The sequence below is a fragment of the Euphorbia lathyris genome, chromosome 2, assembly GCF_963576675.1.
Source record: "Euphorbia lathyris chromosome 2, ddEupLath1.1, whole genome shotgun sequence".
Lineage (NCBI taxonomy): Eukaryota > Viridiplantae > Streptophyta > Magnoliopsida > Malpighiales > Euphorbiaceae > Euphorbia > Euphorbia lathyris.
In genome coordinates, this window is record NC_088911.1 from 20,442,081 (window position 1) to 20,461,834 (window position 19,754).

The 19,754-nt window shown below is 32.6% G+C and overlaps 1 protein-coding gene across 2 annotated transcripts; it reads left to right on the plus strand.

Moving 5' to 3' along the window:
- The first annotated feature begins 2,828 nt into the window (after positions 1-2,828).
- Positions 2,829-19,672, plus strand: LOC136217168 (structural maintenance of chromosomes flexible hinge domain-containing protein GMI1). 2 transcript variants are annotated; one of them, XM_066003755.1, is made up of 37 exons: positions 2,829-2,988; positions 3,234-3,571; positions 3,710-3,742; positions 3,848-3,934; positions 4,025-4,080; positions 4,466-4,549; positions 5,215-5,287; positions 5,542-5,597; positions 5,722-5,827; positions 5,945-6,013; positions 6,181-6,267; positions 6,883-6,933; positions 7,882-7,993; positions 8,132-8,217; positions 8,290-8,418; positions 8,672-8,762; positions 8,903-8,937; positions 9,613-9,685; positions 9,773-9,955; positions 10,100-10,258; positions 10,445-10,466; positions 10,575-10,686; positions 10,789-10,905; positions 11,107-11,424; positions 11,542-11,651; positions 11,903-12,080; positions 12,175-12,283; positions 12,404-12,498; positions 13,293-13,391; positions 15,702-15,768; positions 16,199-16,284; positions 16,364-16,810; positions 17,006-17,120; positions 17,664-17,847; positions 17,956-18,123; positions 18,775-19,086; positions 19,208-19,672. In XM_066003755.1, the coding sequence occupies exons 2-37, from the start codon at positions 3,257-3,259 to the stop codon at positions 19,470-19,472; spliced, it is 4,689 nt and encodes a 1,562-aa protein (XP_065859827.1). In that variant the 5' UTR covers positions 2,829-2,988; positions 3,234-3,256; the 3' UTR covers positions 19,473-19,672. The 2 variants fall into 2 exon arrangements, with proteins under 2 accessions (XP_065859827.1, XP_065859828.1); XM_066003756.1 differs by having other exon boundaries at positions 4,487-4,549.
- The last annotated feature ends 82 nt before the right edge of the window (positions 19,673-19,754 follow it).

The following is a 19,754-nucleotide window of genomic DNA, read 5'->3' on the forward strand; positions in this document are numbered from 1 at the left end:
ATTGACTTAATGAGTTTTATAATTATTTCGAAAAATACAGGGTCTAAATAATTATCTAGCCGAAAATAAAGGGTAAACAATAAATAATTATTTACCCTAACTAAAACAATAGATTATAATATTTACAAAAATCAAACAATAAAAGTTAGTAATTTAAAAACAAAATGTATTTCTTCAAAAAAAATTTAGTAATTTAAAAACAAAATGTATTTCTTCAAAAAAATTTTACCAATAATGAATTACCAATAAATTTTAAGTTTATTCACACGTTTAAGATGAACCTGTGGAAAAAATTTACTCTACGCCTGACATACCAACTAAGTAAGATGATTTGGTATGTCAAGCCTATTAAAATTAGATAAATGTATAGTTTAATAGAAGGAAAAGTACAAGATAAGAAAACTCTAATATCCACACCTCAATCATGCCGCCTCTTCTGCTCCACGTCTCTTCTTCTTCTTCATATTTCTTCTTCATCTGTAGAAAGTAGATCGGCAAGCTCTTTTAACTCGACTGAGGTAATATTTGTTCCCCAAACCAAATCTCTCTTATCTTCTCTAAAACAGCATCGGTCGCCATCATTTGGTCCTCAACTTTTACCGGTAGTTACCACCATTTTTCTGTTCGTCCTCCTCCACTACCACCTCTGTTTGCCCTTTTCCGTCCATCGCATGAACCATGTACGGCCGACGAGATAAGAAGCAATTTCCGGTGGCTACTACTATGGTTTAATTGAAATCTAGAAAAAAATTTTGTTTATCAAAGAATAAATTTTCTCTTTTATCTTCAACTTAGTTCCTAAATTTAAATTAAGTATGAGTAATTATTTGGAGATTAGTTACTATATGAGCCATAAATTTTTGTTGCTAATAAGTTCAGAAATTTTTGGAGTTTATACTCCTTTATATATCTGTGTAGTACTTGTACAAAAATTGCAATTATATATACTTATAAAAGTGAAAAGCATGAACAGTATCAATTTCAAAAAATTTCCAATTTCTTCCAATTTTATCCTTCAAAATTGATTCATGTTCTGCCATTCTATCCATTCCACATTCCACCCACCTACCTGTACCCTTATAATTGATTGGATTACCCATTATATTGAACAATAATTTGTAACACTGGGACACCAAAACGATGCTGCTTTACCAAAGGTTTGGATTGTTGGGTCATCTCTTAAATTATGGACCATGATTTAATTATTTAAGCACTACTGCAATTTAAATCTTCCTAGGAATTTTTAATCACTTTTTATTACCATGCAGTCAATTTTTTTTTATAAAAGTTTAATATTTATACTTAAATTAAATAAAATGAAATCACTTTTACCCATTTTATATGTTGGAATTATTTTCTTTTCGAAAATGATTTTATATTAAAATATTAATTAATATCAATTTCAAAAAATTTCCAATTTCTTCCAATTTTATCCTTCAAAATTGATTCATGTTCTGCCATTCTATCCATTCCACATTCCACCCACCTACCTGTACCCTTATGATTGATTGGATTACCCATTGTATTGAAGAATAATTTGTAACACTGGGACACCAAAACGATGCCGCTTTACCAAAGGTTTGGATTGTTGGGTCATCTCTTAAATTATGGGCCATGATTTAATTATTTAAAGCACTACTGCAATTTAAATCTTCCTAGGAATTTTTAGTCACTTTTTATTACTATGCAGTCAATTTTTTTTTTATTATAAAAGTTTAATATTTATACTTAAATTAAATAAAATGAAATCACTTTTACCCATTTTATATGTTGGAATTATTTTCTTTTCGAAAATGATTTTATATTAAAATATTAATTAATAATTTATGATTTTATTTTAAAAGAAATAAACAATCATTTTAGTTTGGAAATGTTAAATGTATCGAATTATTTTTTTTCCCGAAGCAAAGCAAATGCATCTTTCTAGTAGAGAATAAAAATGATAATGGAAGCGGCGCAACATGATGTTTTTTATAATTAATTTAATTACATTGGTGAACTGTTAAATTTTGTTAACAATTGTCTTAATCTTAGTAGTCTGGCATACCAAATCATCTTACTTAGTTGGTATGTCAGGCGTACAGTAAATTTTCTCAAACCCGTGGCACGAAGCTAATTCCTTGATGAGAAAGGGAACTAAACTTGTACACGTGGCTAGGGATGAGTATCGGTTCAGTTCAGTTACTAACCGAACTAGACTTTCGGTTAACAGAAATAAAGAAAGAAGAAGAAGAATCTAAAAAAAAGAGGAATTAGGGATTTGGATGTTAGATTTTTGAAATTTTTATATATATATTTTTGCTATCGGTTAGTGTCCAATTTTCTATGTTCATGTGTTTTATGTATTTGTTGGGAACACCTAACAAAATTTAGGTAGGATTATAAAGGACGTGAAATACTAATTTTTTGAAATTAAAAAAATAAATGGGATATTCAAGTAAAATCACACGATGAATGTGGACAAATTAAAGGGAAAGGGGCATTAGGCCTTAAAATTTTATTAAACTCATTTTAAGCAGGTGAGACAAAAAAAAAAAAAGTTAAAAAGGTGTCGGGTGTTGGACACTTTTTCTATGAGACACTCGGTGCGTAAAGTACCATCCACTTTTGGCATTCCTTGGTGAGAAAGGAGACTAAGCTTGTACACGTGGCAGAATAGCATTAACTCTGTGTACTACCGTTTATATTTTGCTGATTTGTTCTGATTTTTCGTTAGTAAATCGGTCCCGCATTTCAGCCACGCGGCTTGTTTTAGAGGCACCTATACATACAATGCATCAGGCGTATGTTAGCACATACTCTACCAAAAACAGAAAAAACTTTCTATTTCTATCAATAGGCGTCTTTTCGCTTCCTTGGGTTTCACCATTCAAATTCTCCCTCTCTTTTAGTAACATTTTCCTTTATCCGATTCTCTGCTCAAAACATAGTTTTTGAGTTTTATTTCAAGGGTTTATCAAACTACAAACAGAGTTTCTTCAGAGAGAGGTATTTTATGGTCTCTGTTACTCACTTGAGAAGCAAAACTATTTTGATTTTCAATAGGTACAGCAGAAACAGAGTAATAATCTTAACGCAATCAAATTGTAGATATAAATGTTGAAGGGGGAAAGTATTAGACTGCTGGAATGATTTTGTTTTGTGTTTCTGATTTCTAATATCTTTTTTATTTTTGTTCAGAAGTTTTTGTTGCATTGGATGATTTGACTCTGTTTTTCTTTTGCTTTTTACAGATTTCTTTTTATAGTATACAGACATGAAACCCACGGGGAAGAAGAGGCCACTGGAGATGGAACAAAAGACTTATATTTTCAAGATAGGAGTTCCTGGTGGAGTTACGATTGATTTGAGATTGGTCGATCCTGTAAGGAAGATGGGGTTTGAAGACTTCATCAATTCAGTGAAAAAAAAGTACCTGGATTATACGTCTCAACATCCATCTAGGTCCCAAAAATCAGTAACTTGGAAAGGCCAACATGTTTACTTGGAGGATGAGGATGACAACAAACTAAGCCAGAGGATTGATTTTGACAGTTTTGAGCCGAACAAATGTCACTTTTTGAAATTTCACGTCAGTGTAGCTCTTGCTTACTTTTCCAAGTGTTTTTAGTAGACTCTTGAAAATTGTTTTCTATTTTCTTACTATATATCTGATTTTGGGTGCATTTGCTTATTGCTGTTTCATTCGTTTGTTTTGCTACGAAAACAGGACGGGTCCAGTGTGGTATCAGATAGTTACGAGGTTGGTTGGTTAATTGCTTGCTATTTTTACTAGTTTTATTTTTGCAGTTGAAAATATGAGTTCTTTAACAGTTCTGAAAAGTAAACTTGTTTAATTACTTAACAGAATATGTGGGATTTAACACCGGACATCGATTTACTAAAGGAGCTACCAGAAGAGTATGCTTTTGAGACTGCTCTTGCAGATTTAATAGTGAGTTCCTCACAATGTATTTAGATAAGGTTTCTTTGTTGTTGAGTTGTAATTCATTAATGCACTTACTCTATGTTTTCCTATTTTCAGGATAATTCCTTGCAAGCTGTTTGGTCTAATTTTAATAATAACAGAAGATTCATTAGGTATGCAATCATTTATGTTAAATCTTATTTTACTCTTTTTTTTTTATGTGGGCATTTTATAACTCATTTGATCAATGTCTTTAAACTCGAATTAATGCTTAAATAATATGAATTTCTCTGCAATAATATGAATTTCTTTTTTTTTTAACTCCAATTTTTATGGATCCACATCATGGTTTGGCAATTCTCAGTTCCTGTTGCAGGCATTTATTTGAAAATGTTTGTATACGCTAGTATTAAATAAGTTTTCCAGCTGATCTTGTTATTAAATAAATGTTCCAGCATGTTTGATATGCATACACATCACAGGATCATTATTTTCTTGCTCTCCTAGTATTTAGAGTGTGATATTATATTTACCATACTATTTTCTTAACTTCTTCAGCATTGATGTCGTGGATGACAGAATTTCACTTTTTGATACTGGCCCTGGAATGGATAATAGCAAAGAACACAATATATCCAAGTGGTAAACTATGCCAAAATCCTTGTTCACTTCACTTTCTATAAGTTATTGTAAATTATTCTATCAAGTCCTTTGGTTGTTGAATGATATATATATATATATACAGTCACTGCTATCAAATTGATGGGAACAAAAGGGATTTGTAATTATACAATATATTTTAATGGAAGTTTCTAATTCCTTGAAAAGGTGCATATGAAAGTGAAGATGTTCAGTGATCCATTGCTATAATATACCCGGAAAAATATATAAGAATTGTAAATAAAAGCGACAAGGCTATGGTACTATGCAATAAAGGCCTAACTTTCTCTACGAGGTAGCTCATAAATTAGAATTGACTCACATATAAAATGAGCCATATAGCTCCTGATTAAGCAATGTGGGGTTTTTTTAACAAGGATATTATAAGAAAATAAATCAGTAATCAGCTTTTTCCAAACAGGCATTATGAAGAGAAATATAATACCATCGTTCTTACTTTAGCAACTACTATTAAGCACTGGAAATTTGAAATATTTTGCTCATGAATGTCTTGGGAGTTAGTTTTTCGTTTAATGGCTTCTATATATAATTAGTTCCCTTTCCTTATGGCTTCTATATGGTTTTTCTATATAGCCATTCCTTTTTGTTCTGCTATTATAGTTAGATAGCGTTTGTTACTTGTTCAGGGGAAAGATGGGTGCCTCACTCCACAGATCCTCCAAGTTGCAGGCAATAGGGGGTCAACCCCCATACTTAAGGGTACGTGCATTACTATCTTATGTTACAAAAGTAGTAAATGTGAACCCCCATACTTAAGGGTACTCCAGTATACAAAACAAGTACTGTCCTTGATACACTAAAAGTAGTAAATGTGAAAAATTTGCATGTTTGTTCGCATTTCTTCATTACGTTTTAGATCACAAGCATCCAATAGATTTTCTGTCTGCAAGTTGAAGATATAATCATAGATAAGTTAGCTGTATCTTCATAATTTAATCTTTTTTGTATTGCAGCCTAATTTTGGCATGTTTGGATATGGAGGACCTATGGCATCAATGCATTTGGGGAGGTATTACTCCATCCTCTCACTTGCACACATAAAACATATGTTTATTTAAACACATTCTAGTATAGATGCTTGTCTGATTTAAATTATTTGTTGGCTCTAAATTAATCACATGACGTTGATGTAGGCGTGCTATAGTGTCCTCAAAAACGAAGGAATCCGCAAAAGTGTATGTTTTATATCTTGAGAGGGAAGCTTTGCTTAAGAAGTCTTCTTCCGAACTAGCTTGGAAGGTAATTTAACCTTGATACTTTTACCATATTATGATCTTGGGTTCTGAAATGGCAACTCAAAAAGATCCTTTTAAGTATTAGCTTATTGATTAAAGCTATTCGTATCTGCCATTCCAGACTCGAGGAAGCATGAGGAATCCTACAGAAGATGAGATTAGAGAATCTCCTCATGGAAGCTTCACAAAGGTGGAATGATATATAATTAGTTCTCTCTCCTTATGGCTTCTCTCTTAAATTCATTTTTATATCTTTTATTTCTATATTCTGCTTTTACAGTATTTTATGTTCATAAGCATGTTATTTTCAGTGATATTGCACTCTTAGAAGTCTCAATTGTGCCAAACACTTTACAGGTTGATATATTGGAGCTTAAGATGAAGAAGTTGGACACTGTTCAACTCCAATGCAGACTGAAGGACATTTATTTTCCTTATATTCAGGTGAAATATTTTCATCTGATACTTCTCTATTCATTAGTAAACTAGTAAACTGTAAAAGTGAATTATATAATTTACCTCTTTAGTGCTCGAACCCGTAAACCAAAATGGTAAGAGACTTTTTCTCTACTAACTGAGCCAGGTTTACATCTTTAAAAGCTTCCCTTTAACTTCTAGTAATTTGAAATACCCAAAAGAAGATTTGCTAGTTTATATTATTTCCTTTACTTAGGTTATATTGGTGAAAGTAGCTTGGTCATGTAATTACATTTTTGATCTTTGCATTTGTCACTCTTTTTTCTTAATTGCTCCTTTATTCTCATGAGAAGTTCTGTAGGTTCTTATTCGTCTGTGCATGTCTTCTATTAAACTTATAAGTGTATATATGTCTGTTTATAAGCATTCTATGAAAAAGCTATTCTGTGAAATTTTTGAAAGCATTCTGGATTTTCAATGTGCATTTTCATTAAAGCTATGAGGAAAGCAATGTTTGAGTTTGTTGTGATAGTGACTGCATAATTTATTAATGCCTTTACTTCATATTGTCATGACTATTCTCTTGTCACTTTCCCCTCAAATTTATAGACTTCTACATTGAATAATTTTCCTGATATGCAGTGTGATGACCTCTCGAAGGAAGGGAAGACCACAACACAAATTAAGTTTCAGGTTTCACACACTTCATTGATTGTTTTTATACTTTTCTATGTGTTAAGATGTCCAAGATAAAGTCTATGCAGCTGATTTCTAATATTTTTCAAATCGAAATTAGTGTATGGTCTTAATTCATTGTTAATGAATTTTTACTTATAATTCTCAAGAACCCAATTGAACCAAAATCTCATATCCATATTTTATTTCAATTAATCAACTTATTAGAATTCAAACACTTAATCCAAGAGGCTCGCTTATAGTTAAGGTCCAATAATAGTTTTTATATTAATTTTAGACACTTCGGCATGCAAATTCCTCATTAGCTTGAAGTGAGTATGACACATATCCATTTTACCATGTGTTTTTAATTTTACAATTAATGAGATTTTCAGGATCCAAACTCTTTGATACCATGTCAAGGAACCAATTGAACTAGTTAAAACCCCTACTTGCACTCCCATTTGTAGTGACGGATTTAAGATTCACCGACATAGATGCTTGTGGTGGTCTCTAGTAATTTATGCGTGCTCAATTGTTTTTTTATTTGTTTTTCCATTAAATATTAAAATCCGTTTCCCTAGAATTTTTGACATTTTCCCGAGAGCAACCATATCAAAAAACGAATTGAATAAAACTCTCGCTAGCAAGATCCTTTCATTATAGTCTTCGCAACTAGTAATTTATGTGTTTGTAAGTTACTGTAAGTCGTCTCCAGTTCACTCCAGGAACTTTATTACATAATAACCTGCTGATTTGACTTAAATAACCTGTATCGAGACAATAACAAATAACTGCAAATAAATTGAAGTAACCAAATATCTAAATCGGTATTTTAATTTCTGCTTCTTTTCATGATCTATATATTCACATTTGCATTTCCTTTCTGTGTGAGCTGCTCATATCCTTGTAAATTTAGGATACTCGTCTACGATTATTAAGAATGAGTTACTTTGTGGTTATTAGGTTAATGGTGTTGATTTAGCTGAGATTGAAGGCGGGGAGGTTTCAGTTACCAACTTGCTCTCTTGCAATGGCCCAGAATTCGTTTTTCAGCTTCACTTTTCTCTAAAACAAGGTAAATGTAATAATTATAATAAGATAGAATACTCCCTAGTGTGCTTCACTTGCACACATCATGAATCATGATATTGTTCTGATTATCAATTAATAATTGTAACATTCTTTTCCATTTTTGACCTTTTCTTATCATTAGCTCCTAGAGCTGGAGAGGATCCACGTTTAAGGAAGTCTCAAGAAGCTAATGCACGCCTAAAGTTTGCTTATTTTCCAATTGTTGAGGTATGATAACAATTAACAAACCTCAGTATCCGGTCTACAACATATTAAAAATCTGTTGATATTTTGTTGCAGGGTCAAGAGAGCATAGAGAAGATCTTGGAGAAGTTAAAAGATGAAGGATGTACAATCACAGAGAACTTTGAAACGTTCAGTCGTGTCTCTATTAGGCGACTTGGTCGTCTACTTCCAGATGCTCGCTGGGTTAGTTTGCTGTCATGTTATAAATAGGATATATAAATAAAACTAGCAGAAATATAGTTGTTGTAAGCGAGTTAAATCAAATGTTAGTAGGTGAATTCCACTATTCCTTCATTCAAGAAAAGAATTATTGACTGCAAGAAATCATTTGATCAATTCAATTAATAATTCATTTCCCTTGTTTCATAATTTAGGCAGTGTAGTAATTTACATTTTTGCCGTATAAGTAATGTTGCTGAATTCTTCTTCACCACAGGCACGTCTTCCTTTCATGGATTTTAAGCAGAGAAAAGGAGATAAGGTTCACATATTGAAAAGATGTTGCTCAAGAGTTAAATGTTTTATTGGTGAGTTGGCTGCCTAAATGATAACTCTCATCTTTGCATATTATCTTTCTATTTTTTCCCCCTCATGCTATTGGTAGTATGCAAGCATGATTAGCTAATGTTGTCGTGGCATGCTTCAACTCAAATTGTTGTGATTGCAGATACTGATGCGGGTTTCATTCCAACGCGTCCCAAGGTAAGGGCATGGGAACATGTTTGTGAATTAGCTGTCAACTAGTTTTTGGTGAAGGTTGGTGATAAATAAACTTGTGAGAAGGGCTATGTTGCACGGAAACTCACTTTCTGCAGTGTTTCTGCTTTTTGTGTCTATTGCTAATTGAAACTTTCTCTTTAGTTAATACTTCTTAATTGATGAATTTTATTCCACTATTTCTAATTATTCCTATTTTTTGCTCCCAGTTGTAATCATCTGTACACTATAGATATCAATTTTTAATATTATACTTTTAATATTTATAAATATGTCCCTATGTTTTTTATACTTATTCTAACATGTGGCGTTGAGATTAATCATTCCTCCATCTTTTCTTGAGTGAAAGTACAATCAACTTAGGTACTATTAGTTCTTTCATTCCTCCTAAACTTACCTAAAAAACTGATTGGCTCTTGAACTTTGGAGATGTCTTATTAGCCCCCTGAATTTACTTAAAGTGACCTATTTAACCCTAAACTTACTTGCTTACTTAAAGTGACTTATTGACCCCCTCAAATTACTTAAACTATAACTGATGGAAGCTTACATAAGACTTGGTCAGAACTATAATTAGATGAATATATCTAGATACATATATAAGTTATGTGTGCAGATAACACAATGAGGAAAGCAGTTGCTAACATGATGCTTTTACAGACTGATCTAGCACATCATAATGCTTTTGCTAATGTGTTGAGGAACTTTAGTGGCAAAATGGGGAAAGATTCAGGTTAAATCTCTTTACATTTCAAATTCTACTTGATTTTGCTTTATTTTGTTAGTTGGATGCTTTTAGATAACTATTTTGTTTTCACAGAAGTCAGTGTTAAAATTTTTAGAGATGGTAAAACGTTAAATCCTGAGCTACTGGAAAAGGAGTATCAAGAATGGATTCTTCAAATGCATGAGCGTTATGATGAAGAGTGTGATGCAGGCGATGATGATGCAGATCTAGTTATTAACCCCAAAAACAAAAAGAAACTTGGAATTTCCTCTGATGGTAGGTATTTGTTAGTTAGCATATTGATATATAAGTAATCTGTTTAGAGCATTGTAAATTCTTAAAGTGCACAAGTTTTTTTTTATTTTCATATCTAATTTCTTATGCATGTTGAATTGTTTCATATCAAATTACCAATCATAGTTGTCCGTGTTCATCGGGCTTTGAAGAGGAAGGGAGCATCCTGGAAAAGTGGTCAGAAAATAAAGGTTTTGAAGGGAGCTTGTCCTGGATTGCTTAAGACGAATTTATTTGCAACTTTAGAATATTTTCTGATTGAAGGGTTTCAAGGTGATGCTGGTGGTATGTGATCTACCTTATTTCTCTAGCATTAAACTTATAACTTCTTATCAAAATAAATGGAACTTGTAACATTTTTCTATTTTTATTTAAAAATACTATTAGTAGTACTATAGAATTTTTATCGAGTGCAAATAATATGGTAAATTTATGAATGTAACATATTCTGTACTGTCTCTGTTTAAACAGGGGAAGCCCGGATTATATGCAGGTAACTTTCTTAGTCATTTCCACGTCTAAAACTCTACTGTCTAGGAATAAATTTTGATCTCCATTATTTTTATTAATCATGTATGTCAATGTACTCTAAATCTGGAAGACCGCTGGAAGTAGCAGAAGAACATGGCTGTTTGCTTGTTAAAAATGAGGAAGCCAGTCTAGATATCCGAAACTCTTTATCCTTGCCGATTAGCATTATTGATTCTAAAAAGGTTTTGGCAATTTTATGCTCTCTTTTCTCTTTCTTCAAGCACTCGTCTTTCTTTTTCCCTAACGTCCATAAAAGTGAACAATTTTTTTGTTTGAGCTGCTAGTGTATAGCTATTGAACTTGCTGAGTGGGATCGCCAAGTTAAGAAGCATGGTTTGGGAGCTCCCTCTGCAATTGATTTGCTGGATGTAGATCACTGTCAAGAGTTGGAAATTGATGGGGTCTGTTTATGTTTACTTCAATTATGATTTTTCTTATAATGAAACAGCCTTCCAGATCTTTATCTTCTTTTTGTTTAGGATCTTCGAAGTTATAGAAATCTATCAACAATTTACTTATCTTGTGCTTCCTTATGGTTGGACCATTACGTTTTAGCCGAAAATCTTTGGCTTTACCTTTTTATGCATTCTTATCTGTTTCAGGTATTTCCTTTTGATCGTACAATTGATGCTGGTGATGTTCCTCCATCTGAAATTGTGGCAGTTGTTCGACCTGAAAGTTATTTTCTTCCTAGAACTTCAAATAGTTTGGACCAAAAGTATATTGTCAAAAATTTGTCAGAAATAGTTATGGAAGTTAATTACAAAGAAGCTGCCAAGGATTACAAAGTACAACATATATACTCTAACCGTGTCCCTGCTTCTAGTAGAAGAGGATTTGCTGGTTTATATATTTTCCCAATGAATCGCTTGGAGGATTTATTTCAACGTGCAGGCATTTATACGTTTAAGTTCTCTCTTGTAAGTACTACTTGGAGATAATGTTTAAATATTTTATATTGTGTGGAATTGTGTAGTTTGTCTTATGCATTGAGATCGAATCTTCATAAGCTAATGCAAGGTGTGTTTGTTCATTAGGTTGGTCTTAAATGTAAGGATTGCGAAAAGAGTATGGAAGTAAGGGCATCTTCAGAGTCGCGAAGATGGAAACTTTTGAGTGAAAATAATGGCCAACCATACATTGTGAGGTAATATAGCAGCTTTAGGTGATCACCTGATCGGTGTGTGTTTCATCTCTTACAATTTGTTCACATTACTAGTTCTCAAATAATTATTTTCTTCATTTATTTAATAATGCAACTACATCACAGTTGTTGGTTTTCTTTCATTTTCTGATGAACACTAATGTTGGCATGGTAGGATCAACTTTAAATTAAATGGCTATTGGATCGCATTTGTTGGGTTTCTTTCATTTTCTGATGAACATTAATGTTTGCAGGGCAGGATCAACTTTAAAAGAATTGGCTATTGTATGTCTTGACAAATATGACAATCAAATTCCTTTTGTGTTGCATCCAAATGTAACAGTGCAAATAAAATTCCATGATCTTGTTATTTTGAAAAAAGAAAAAGTGAAGACAACAGTTTCTTTTGATAAATTGACTCTGGAAGTGGAGGTACTTTTGCATGTCATTGCTGTCAATCAATATAAGATAAATATATTTTTATCACAGTAGTCTATGGCTTAACTTGTGTTTCTTAATTTTGAAGGATGTTCTGTTTGAAAGCGATCAATTGGATAAGCTACGGCCAAGTTATGAAGCCAATTTGGTGATATGCCCACAGGATAAGTTGGATCCAGTTTCCATTCCATGTAAAGGTATTTTGTTAATTCATAACTGCATATCCCTAAAGCTTCATATGAATGCACAAAGAAGTTGAATTAAGTTATCACAAATTGTCTGATTCTTTCATATTTTCTTGAATAAAATTGTATCAGTTATCCCTGGTCCTTTGAAAAATGTTGAAGTCGGAACAATGCTACTGGAAAATCAATTGCTTCCAGGTTTTATTGTTAAAGATTTGATATTAAAGGTAATGTGGATAATTATTATTCTGTTGGTGCCAGAATGCATATAGGATCATAATATTTAATTTAAATACAATATATTACAATAAATTGGTAGGGGAAGGCTTGCTCCCAGTACACCCTTGTGGTGGGATCCCTCCCCGGACCCTCGCTCAGCGGGGACACGTAATGCACCAAGCCGCCCTTTTTTATATTACAAAACTATATTTTAGTTGCTTTATAGGGAAGATGTTGCGTACGAAATCCAAGTTGAACTAAAGTAGCTATTAGTTTTTCCCATGAAGTTACATTGTATATAAATCTGAGTTGAACTAAAGTAGCTATTAGTTTATCAATTCTACATGGAATAAGGCCCATATATTTGGAGTCTCATTTTCAGATGTGGCAGTGTTATTTTAGTGTATAGCACCACAAGCTATCATAAGTATAGATATAGACAAACTTCTCTAAAAAGAATTCGAATATCAAACTCTAGAATTATCTCCCATATAGATTTTAGGGTCCTTTTTTTTATGAACTTATCTTCCTCTATTGTATCCTAAGCCACTTAATTCTCTTGTTATTTTTCAATGTGGAACTTTTGTTCCCTTCTTCACCAAATCTGACATTTCCAACAGCCTTTGGTGTTAGCGTGCAGAATAGTAATTTCTCACTGGAGATATTAAAACGTCCTTTTTCTGAAATGGAAAATTTTATTTTTGTGATCAATGACCATGATGAGTAGACTACGGCATAAATACATTTTACTGTTGTTGGAATTGGACTTCTTCTAACATCCTTGTCTTGTATAATCTTTTAGATGTTTGATGCTTATGGTAACCGTGTCCCACAAGGCCTGCAAGTTCAATTGGATGTCCGTGGATTCCGTATCCTTGATCGATCAGGTTCAAACCGCAAGGTCAGACTTCAATGTTGGTATTTTCATTTTCTGTATTCTTGTTTTGATTAGGAAAATTTTCATAATCTTATTTAATTCCAATTTTCATTAATAAAGGGCGGCCCGGTGCACTACTCGTGTCACACCCGACCCTAAATGACCTCAATCGACATCGGACGTGAAATAGAAAGATAATAATCAATACTTAGGAGTCTCCAATTTATCCAAATACCATAATATCATATTTATTTATTTATTTTGGCCTTCCTCTTCAACATATATTCTAAAATAATTCATATTCCTACTACATTAGTCATTCGAGGACCTCAATATATATTTACCAACTCCATTATATTACAATTGAAATACCAAAATTCTAACAATAAGCAGCCAACTTCCAAAACCTCACTTAAACGGTCGGTAACCTTCTCTATATCCTGTACTTTCTCACCTAAAAACATTAAAATGTGAGACAAAAATCTCAGTAACAAACTATCAGCCATAAAAACCAACTTTACTTAACATAGCTACATGTATACATTTGTAAAGGGATTTAATCAAAACCTTATAAAATATACTCAAACTTAAGTTTATAAGATAGTCATTAAAACCTTATAAAATATTCTCGAAACTTAAGTTCATAAAATAAAATTTGTGTATGTGTATCCATCCTCGAATTCCACCCGTGTAGATCATAACATCAATCATAACAATATCGAGATATCTCATTTATATCTCGTTCATTGCCTAACAGTTAGGACTACCAGCCGTGCACTCTGGCCATACCGCCATTAGGTATGGTCTTACAACTTACAACTCCTACCCCGGACAATCCTAGATGGACAAAACCATTTTATCTTTCAAAATATCACAACTTATAAAAATCACATTTGGACTTCAATCCAAAATAATAACAACAATAACCGCAACGATTTCTCAATCCAAAAACAATTCGTAAGAAATCATTAGATTATATTTAAACCAAAAACATATATGTATATATGTATATACTTCACTTGTTCATAATCAAGCTCACAATTTTTCAGTTCTCCAAAAAATCAAATCCTTAATCAATAAAAATTCCAAAGTTAATCAACAAAATTAAACCTTAAATCAACATAATCAAGTAAAATCTGAAATTCACATAGAAGCATAGTCAATAGCTTCATTTGAACCATAATTTCACAATAAAAAGCAAAATCGTGAAAAATCTCAATTTTACAAAATACCTGTATAACCTTAAAATATCAATTTCTTAAAATTGTTTGATTATATATATATATATATATATATATATATATATATACATAAAACTCAAAATATAGTTGATAGTTACTTACCTTGGCTACTAATTGAGGAAAACACACGTTCAATTCTCCTCTAAATTTTGTCTAAGACATTTTCCTCCAAACACTGCCGAAACTTAAAAACTCTTCGGTTAGGATTTAGATCTATACATAAGAATGCTATATTTTAAATTTCGAGTGATTCGGACGGTCGAAACTCCGTAAATCAAAGAAACGGTTCAGAGAAAACCTGATGAATCAAAAAGAAAAGAAAAAAAAATAAAAGAAATGAGATAATCATCACCGCTGACGATTTGAGATATATAACTTTCAAATATGGAAAATATCAGGTTTGATCCTTCATCTTTCTATAATTTTTTAAAAATTATCCTAACTTTTAATTTACACATAAAAACATCAAATTAACTCCAAACTTTTCCCATAGCACCAAATTAACTTCACACACCTAATAATTATAGTATATACTAATATCAAAATATAAATTTTAGAAATTTAGACACGGACGTGACAACTCGTGGTGTACTAGGGGAAGCCTTCCCCTACTAATTTATTTGGCAAGAGGCCGCTCCTAAGACTCGAACCCGTGACCTCTTGATCACACGACAACAACGTTTACCGTTGCGCCAACGCTTGTGCTCATTAATATTTACATAAAATTGTTATTTAGACTCTTAAAGATGCATTACATATAAAAGTGAAAGAATCAAAGAAATAAGAGGCTAGGAAAACCCTTTCAGAAGTGTACAACTAATAGTTATTTGCATCTGTCTGATACTAAAACTAAAATATAATTCCATTGAGTAAACCTTCTTTGAAGCTTTTATGACAAGTTTTCCTTTGCCTCCATTGGCACATGCATTGAATAGTTTGGCCAATCTGTCCCCCATTTGTTTAATTATATGATATCGTTGTATTTAATCTTGTTTTTACTTTTTTTTTTTTTTTTACTGTTATGAAACAAGTAGTGAAGCTTTATACTATGTTTTATATTATATGGTTATTTGATTCAACTTTTCTAATCTAGGTGGATTATAATGGATGCATTGATCTCAGCGGTCTCTTGAAAGTGACAGCTGGTTTTGGAAAATTTGGTACGTCATTGTCCGCTAACAGCTCTTTGTGTTTGGCTCATTTAGAGACCTCTGTATTATCACTGTATCAGTTAGTAAATGATGATGTCATGGGAATGTTTTCTAGTTTATGATCAGTATAACTTCTGTGTTACATCTTTTAAGAAATCTTATTTTATTTAGTACAAGGTGGGATACTATTTTGGACCTGTACTTGGTACAAGGTGGTTTTCTCTGTTCTCGGTGGTGGCTGTTACTTTGGGAGAAAACTACATTTTATATATTGAAAGATAAAGAGTTTATATACAAGAATGAGTATAGGAAGTCGATAGATATATTAATCCCTATAATTACTCCTTTGATTGCTCCTAAAGTTCTTCTCACATTTGTAAAGCTGAAGATCTTGTTAGTAACCTTGAGTAATTTCTAAATACAGTGATATTCCTTGCAGTTTCAATTTCTGTCTCATGTGACAACACATTAGTTTTCAATCAAGAGTTTCGTACAGGCGAGAGGAAACTAAGAATTGCATCAGAGGTTTGTTGTGCTTTTGCCTTCTGTTCTTTATGTTGGCATGCTTTTTGCATTTTAGTAGTAAATTTATCTTCAATTTCAGATGCCAGTGAATGTAACTGCTAAGTCCCAGATAGAAAACACTGTTTTTGAAGTAGTAAATTCAGAGGGTGTAGTTGATAAAACTTTCCATAATGAAGATAAGAGCGGCCAATCTCATACGCTTCAACTGAAGTCAGATATATTTAATACCGGGGATATTCGTTATACTTTCTGGAATGGGCGCTGCACCGTCCCTCTTATTACTGTACCTGAAATTGAAGGAGACTTTTGCTTTGTAGCTGCTCACTCTCGTCACCCAGAGCTACAACTAGAATTTAACATTAGTGTCAAACAAGCTCCAAAAATGAATTATGATGAAGTTCAAACTCCAAGTTCCGATGCAAAGATGTCACTGCTCCAGGATTCACCATTACTTGAGCATATAGGGAACTCACAATCAGTGGATAATGCAGGAAACTTGGTGCTACCACTTGTGAATTTTGAGAAGGTAGTATGAATATTCTTTATCACTTTTTTTGGTATGATGAACTTTATTTTTGTTCTCTTAAGCACTTAATCTACATAAGTTTGGTGTCTTGTCAGGTTAGGTTTTTCGATAGATTTATTTCCTTGAACTTAAAACACTTGATGCTTTTGATACAAGGCATCAAATTTGAAATCCTTTCCTTTGACTTTTTTATAGGGACGTGAGGAAGATATTTACAAATATGGGGAGAAAATTGGAAAGTGTGAAAGTCAACTGAAAAGCCTTAATGAAGTGAAGGGAGAGCTTGAACAAAAGTTATATTATTTGGAAGGTTGTGAATCTTCATTTGGTCTCTCCTATTTCTTTTCCTTTTTGAGTCGATACTAGACATAATGGAAATTGTTTATTTGTTGAGGTTAATTGTGATAATGGCTTAAAGTACTATTTAGCCTTGACACCTATAAAAAATATTTGTGTTCTTACCTACTATTTTGTGACATGCCCCCCTTAAAGTATATCAATCAATCATATTTGGTCTAATTTAGACATAAATTAGCGCGTATATAAAGAGATCCGTTAAATGTTTGCATTTGATGATCGCTAATCGCAACACAACTGTTATAATATTTCTTCAACGTGCTTACTTGCCTTAATTTTCATATAATATCTTATACTCGAAAACAACTGGTTTCTCGGATTCTACAACCTTGGAGAACATGAATTCTTCTCCACCCAATTAGTAATCTTCTTTGATAGGTCAAGGCTAATACTTTAAGCCTTCTGATAATAGTTTGTGTCCTTATTTGTTATATTGATGAAATGAATGAATTAATGTAGAAAGTGATGGTTCTTTTTGTGGCTGATGTTCTTCCAGATTCCTTCAATCTGAGCTGTGTATCCACAAGAGAGGAAATTGTGGAACATATACAAAAAAGGAGCAATTCAGCTGCTGCCATTCTGTGCCATCTTTCAAGAGATGTTTCAAGCCAAGAAAGCCAGGAACAAATAGTTGGTGTGGTCGCATTACTTGGGACAGTTTCGGACAACAAACTAAGCAGGTATTTCTTTATATATTATGTGATCCCCTTTTTAATTAAAATATATATATATATATATTTTCATGAAGTTGTCCTGAGATTTTTTGTTTTTTTTTGACTGGTCTTTAGGATTTTAGCAGCGTTTTTAACCGAAGATCAAATGTGTGCTTTAGTATGTACTTCCTATGAAGCTGCAACTGCTATTGAGAAATGCAAGGAAAATGGAGAAGTTGATTATGAGCTTGCTGGACAACGTATCTCCGGGCGATTTCATGTTATATGCCTTGAGAAGTTAAGGTAGAGTTTTACAGATATGCTTTTATCAGTTTCAAATCTGAGTTATGCCAGTCTCTTTATCTTTAAGGATATCTTACTAGCTTCATGAAATTGTTTAGTGTGACATGAAATTGTTTAATGTGACATGATCACCCGGCATCTTTTGACTTCCTTTTTTTTAACTAATAGATATACATTCTCAGCCTATATATTGTCCACAAAAGCCAACTGGCCTTGCACTTTCATAACATCGTATTGACACCTTGTACTTGTGTAAACTGCTATAAAGAAATTACTTTCTAAGGGAAAAGATCAAGAATGTCTGACTTCCTTTTATTTTATTTATTTTTATGCCCGAGTACATCAACCCTGAATTTGGCTCAAAAAATCGATTGGTTTGTTTATCTTTAAGAATATCTTACTAGCCTTTTGAACTTGCTTGACTTTAACCAAGTTGAAGGAGCCAGTAGGCCACTTTAAGCAAAAGCAAGCTTAAAGAGTCAATATCAATAAAATAAAGGAGACCAGTCGTTTTTCTTTGTCATATATTTAGCCTTTTTATTTTGGCCTTCTGATTGTCATAGCAATGGTGGTTACCCTTTTTAGTGTTTTTACATCAAATTGTTTAGGAAATGAAAATAATGAAAGGTTCAAACATTTTTTTTGTTCCAGGGTTTTCAGAAGAGGCATGGATGACAAAGGCAAGTTAGTATTGCCAGATCCTGTGATGCCTAGTGGGGATATTGCAACTGGTTTCATTGGATATGCAGTAAATATGGTTGAAATAGCTCCCAGTCATCGCAATTTCAAGACAAGTTCTGGCTATGGTCTTCGAGAAACCTTATTCTTTAGACTTTTTGGTAAGCTCCAAGTTTACGACACAAGGGACCATATGTATAAGGCTATGCCTTCAATTAAGCATGGTGCTATCTCATTAGATGGTGTAACATTAAGGAAGAGTGGAATCATGTCTTTTGGATGTGGGTATGTATTTAGTCTCTCATTTTTCAATCCTCCTATTAACAAATATCATTAGAAGATCTTCTTATTCTTAAACTGCTTTGGTTGCACATATTCATTCATGTGTTTTTCCTTCTGTTTCCAGGGATCCTGTGATATGCTTTCCAGTAGATGAAATGCAGTTTTCCTCACAAAATATAGAAAAGAAAAAGGAGCATGAATCATTGAAGAAAAATTTACAAGAGGTCAATAACACAATATTGAAGGTCACTGAAATCCATGAGAAATCCATAAAGAAGTTCAGGAAGAAATCAGAGCAATTCAAGAATTCACTGGAGCAAATAGAAGATTCAGTTAGGGCTGAGTCCGAACTTGAAGAAGTTAACCGTAGACTTTTTAGTGAGGACTGAACCACATTGTGTAGTAGACTTTCATTAGGTACAGTTTTATAAATTTGTTAATATCCGGACCGAGATTCAAACCGAACTGTATTAAAAAAAAATTGTATCTTGTAATTCTGTGTTTAGTATTGGTGATTCTTTTGGAACTGAATATTTGAATTTCCAATTTAAACTAGTAAAAGTCCGAACCCAACTCCTATATGATGGTGTTTATAATAATCAAATGGCTATTTGGGTTTTGTGGTGTTGAAAATCTTTCCAAATCAAAGCAATATTTGTTATCCAATTAAT

What these genes read in the sequence shown, in the direction of transcription:
- LOC136217168 (XM_066003755.1), top strand. Translation starts at nt 3,257, where the DNA reads ATGAAACCCACGGGGAAGAAGAGGCCACTGGAGATGGAACAAAAGACT. An exon ending in GCATTATTGATTCTAAAAAG is followed by an intron (nt 10,687 to 10,788) that starts GTTTTGGCAATT and finishes TTGAGCTGCTAG; the next exon opens with TGTATAGCTATTGAACTTGC. An exon ending in AGCTGGTTTTGGAAAATTTG is followed by an intron (nt 15,769 to 16,198) that starts GTACGTCATTGT and finishes TATTCCTTGCAG; the next exon opens with TTTCAATTTCTGTCTCATGT.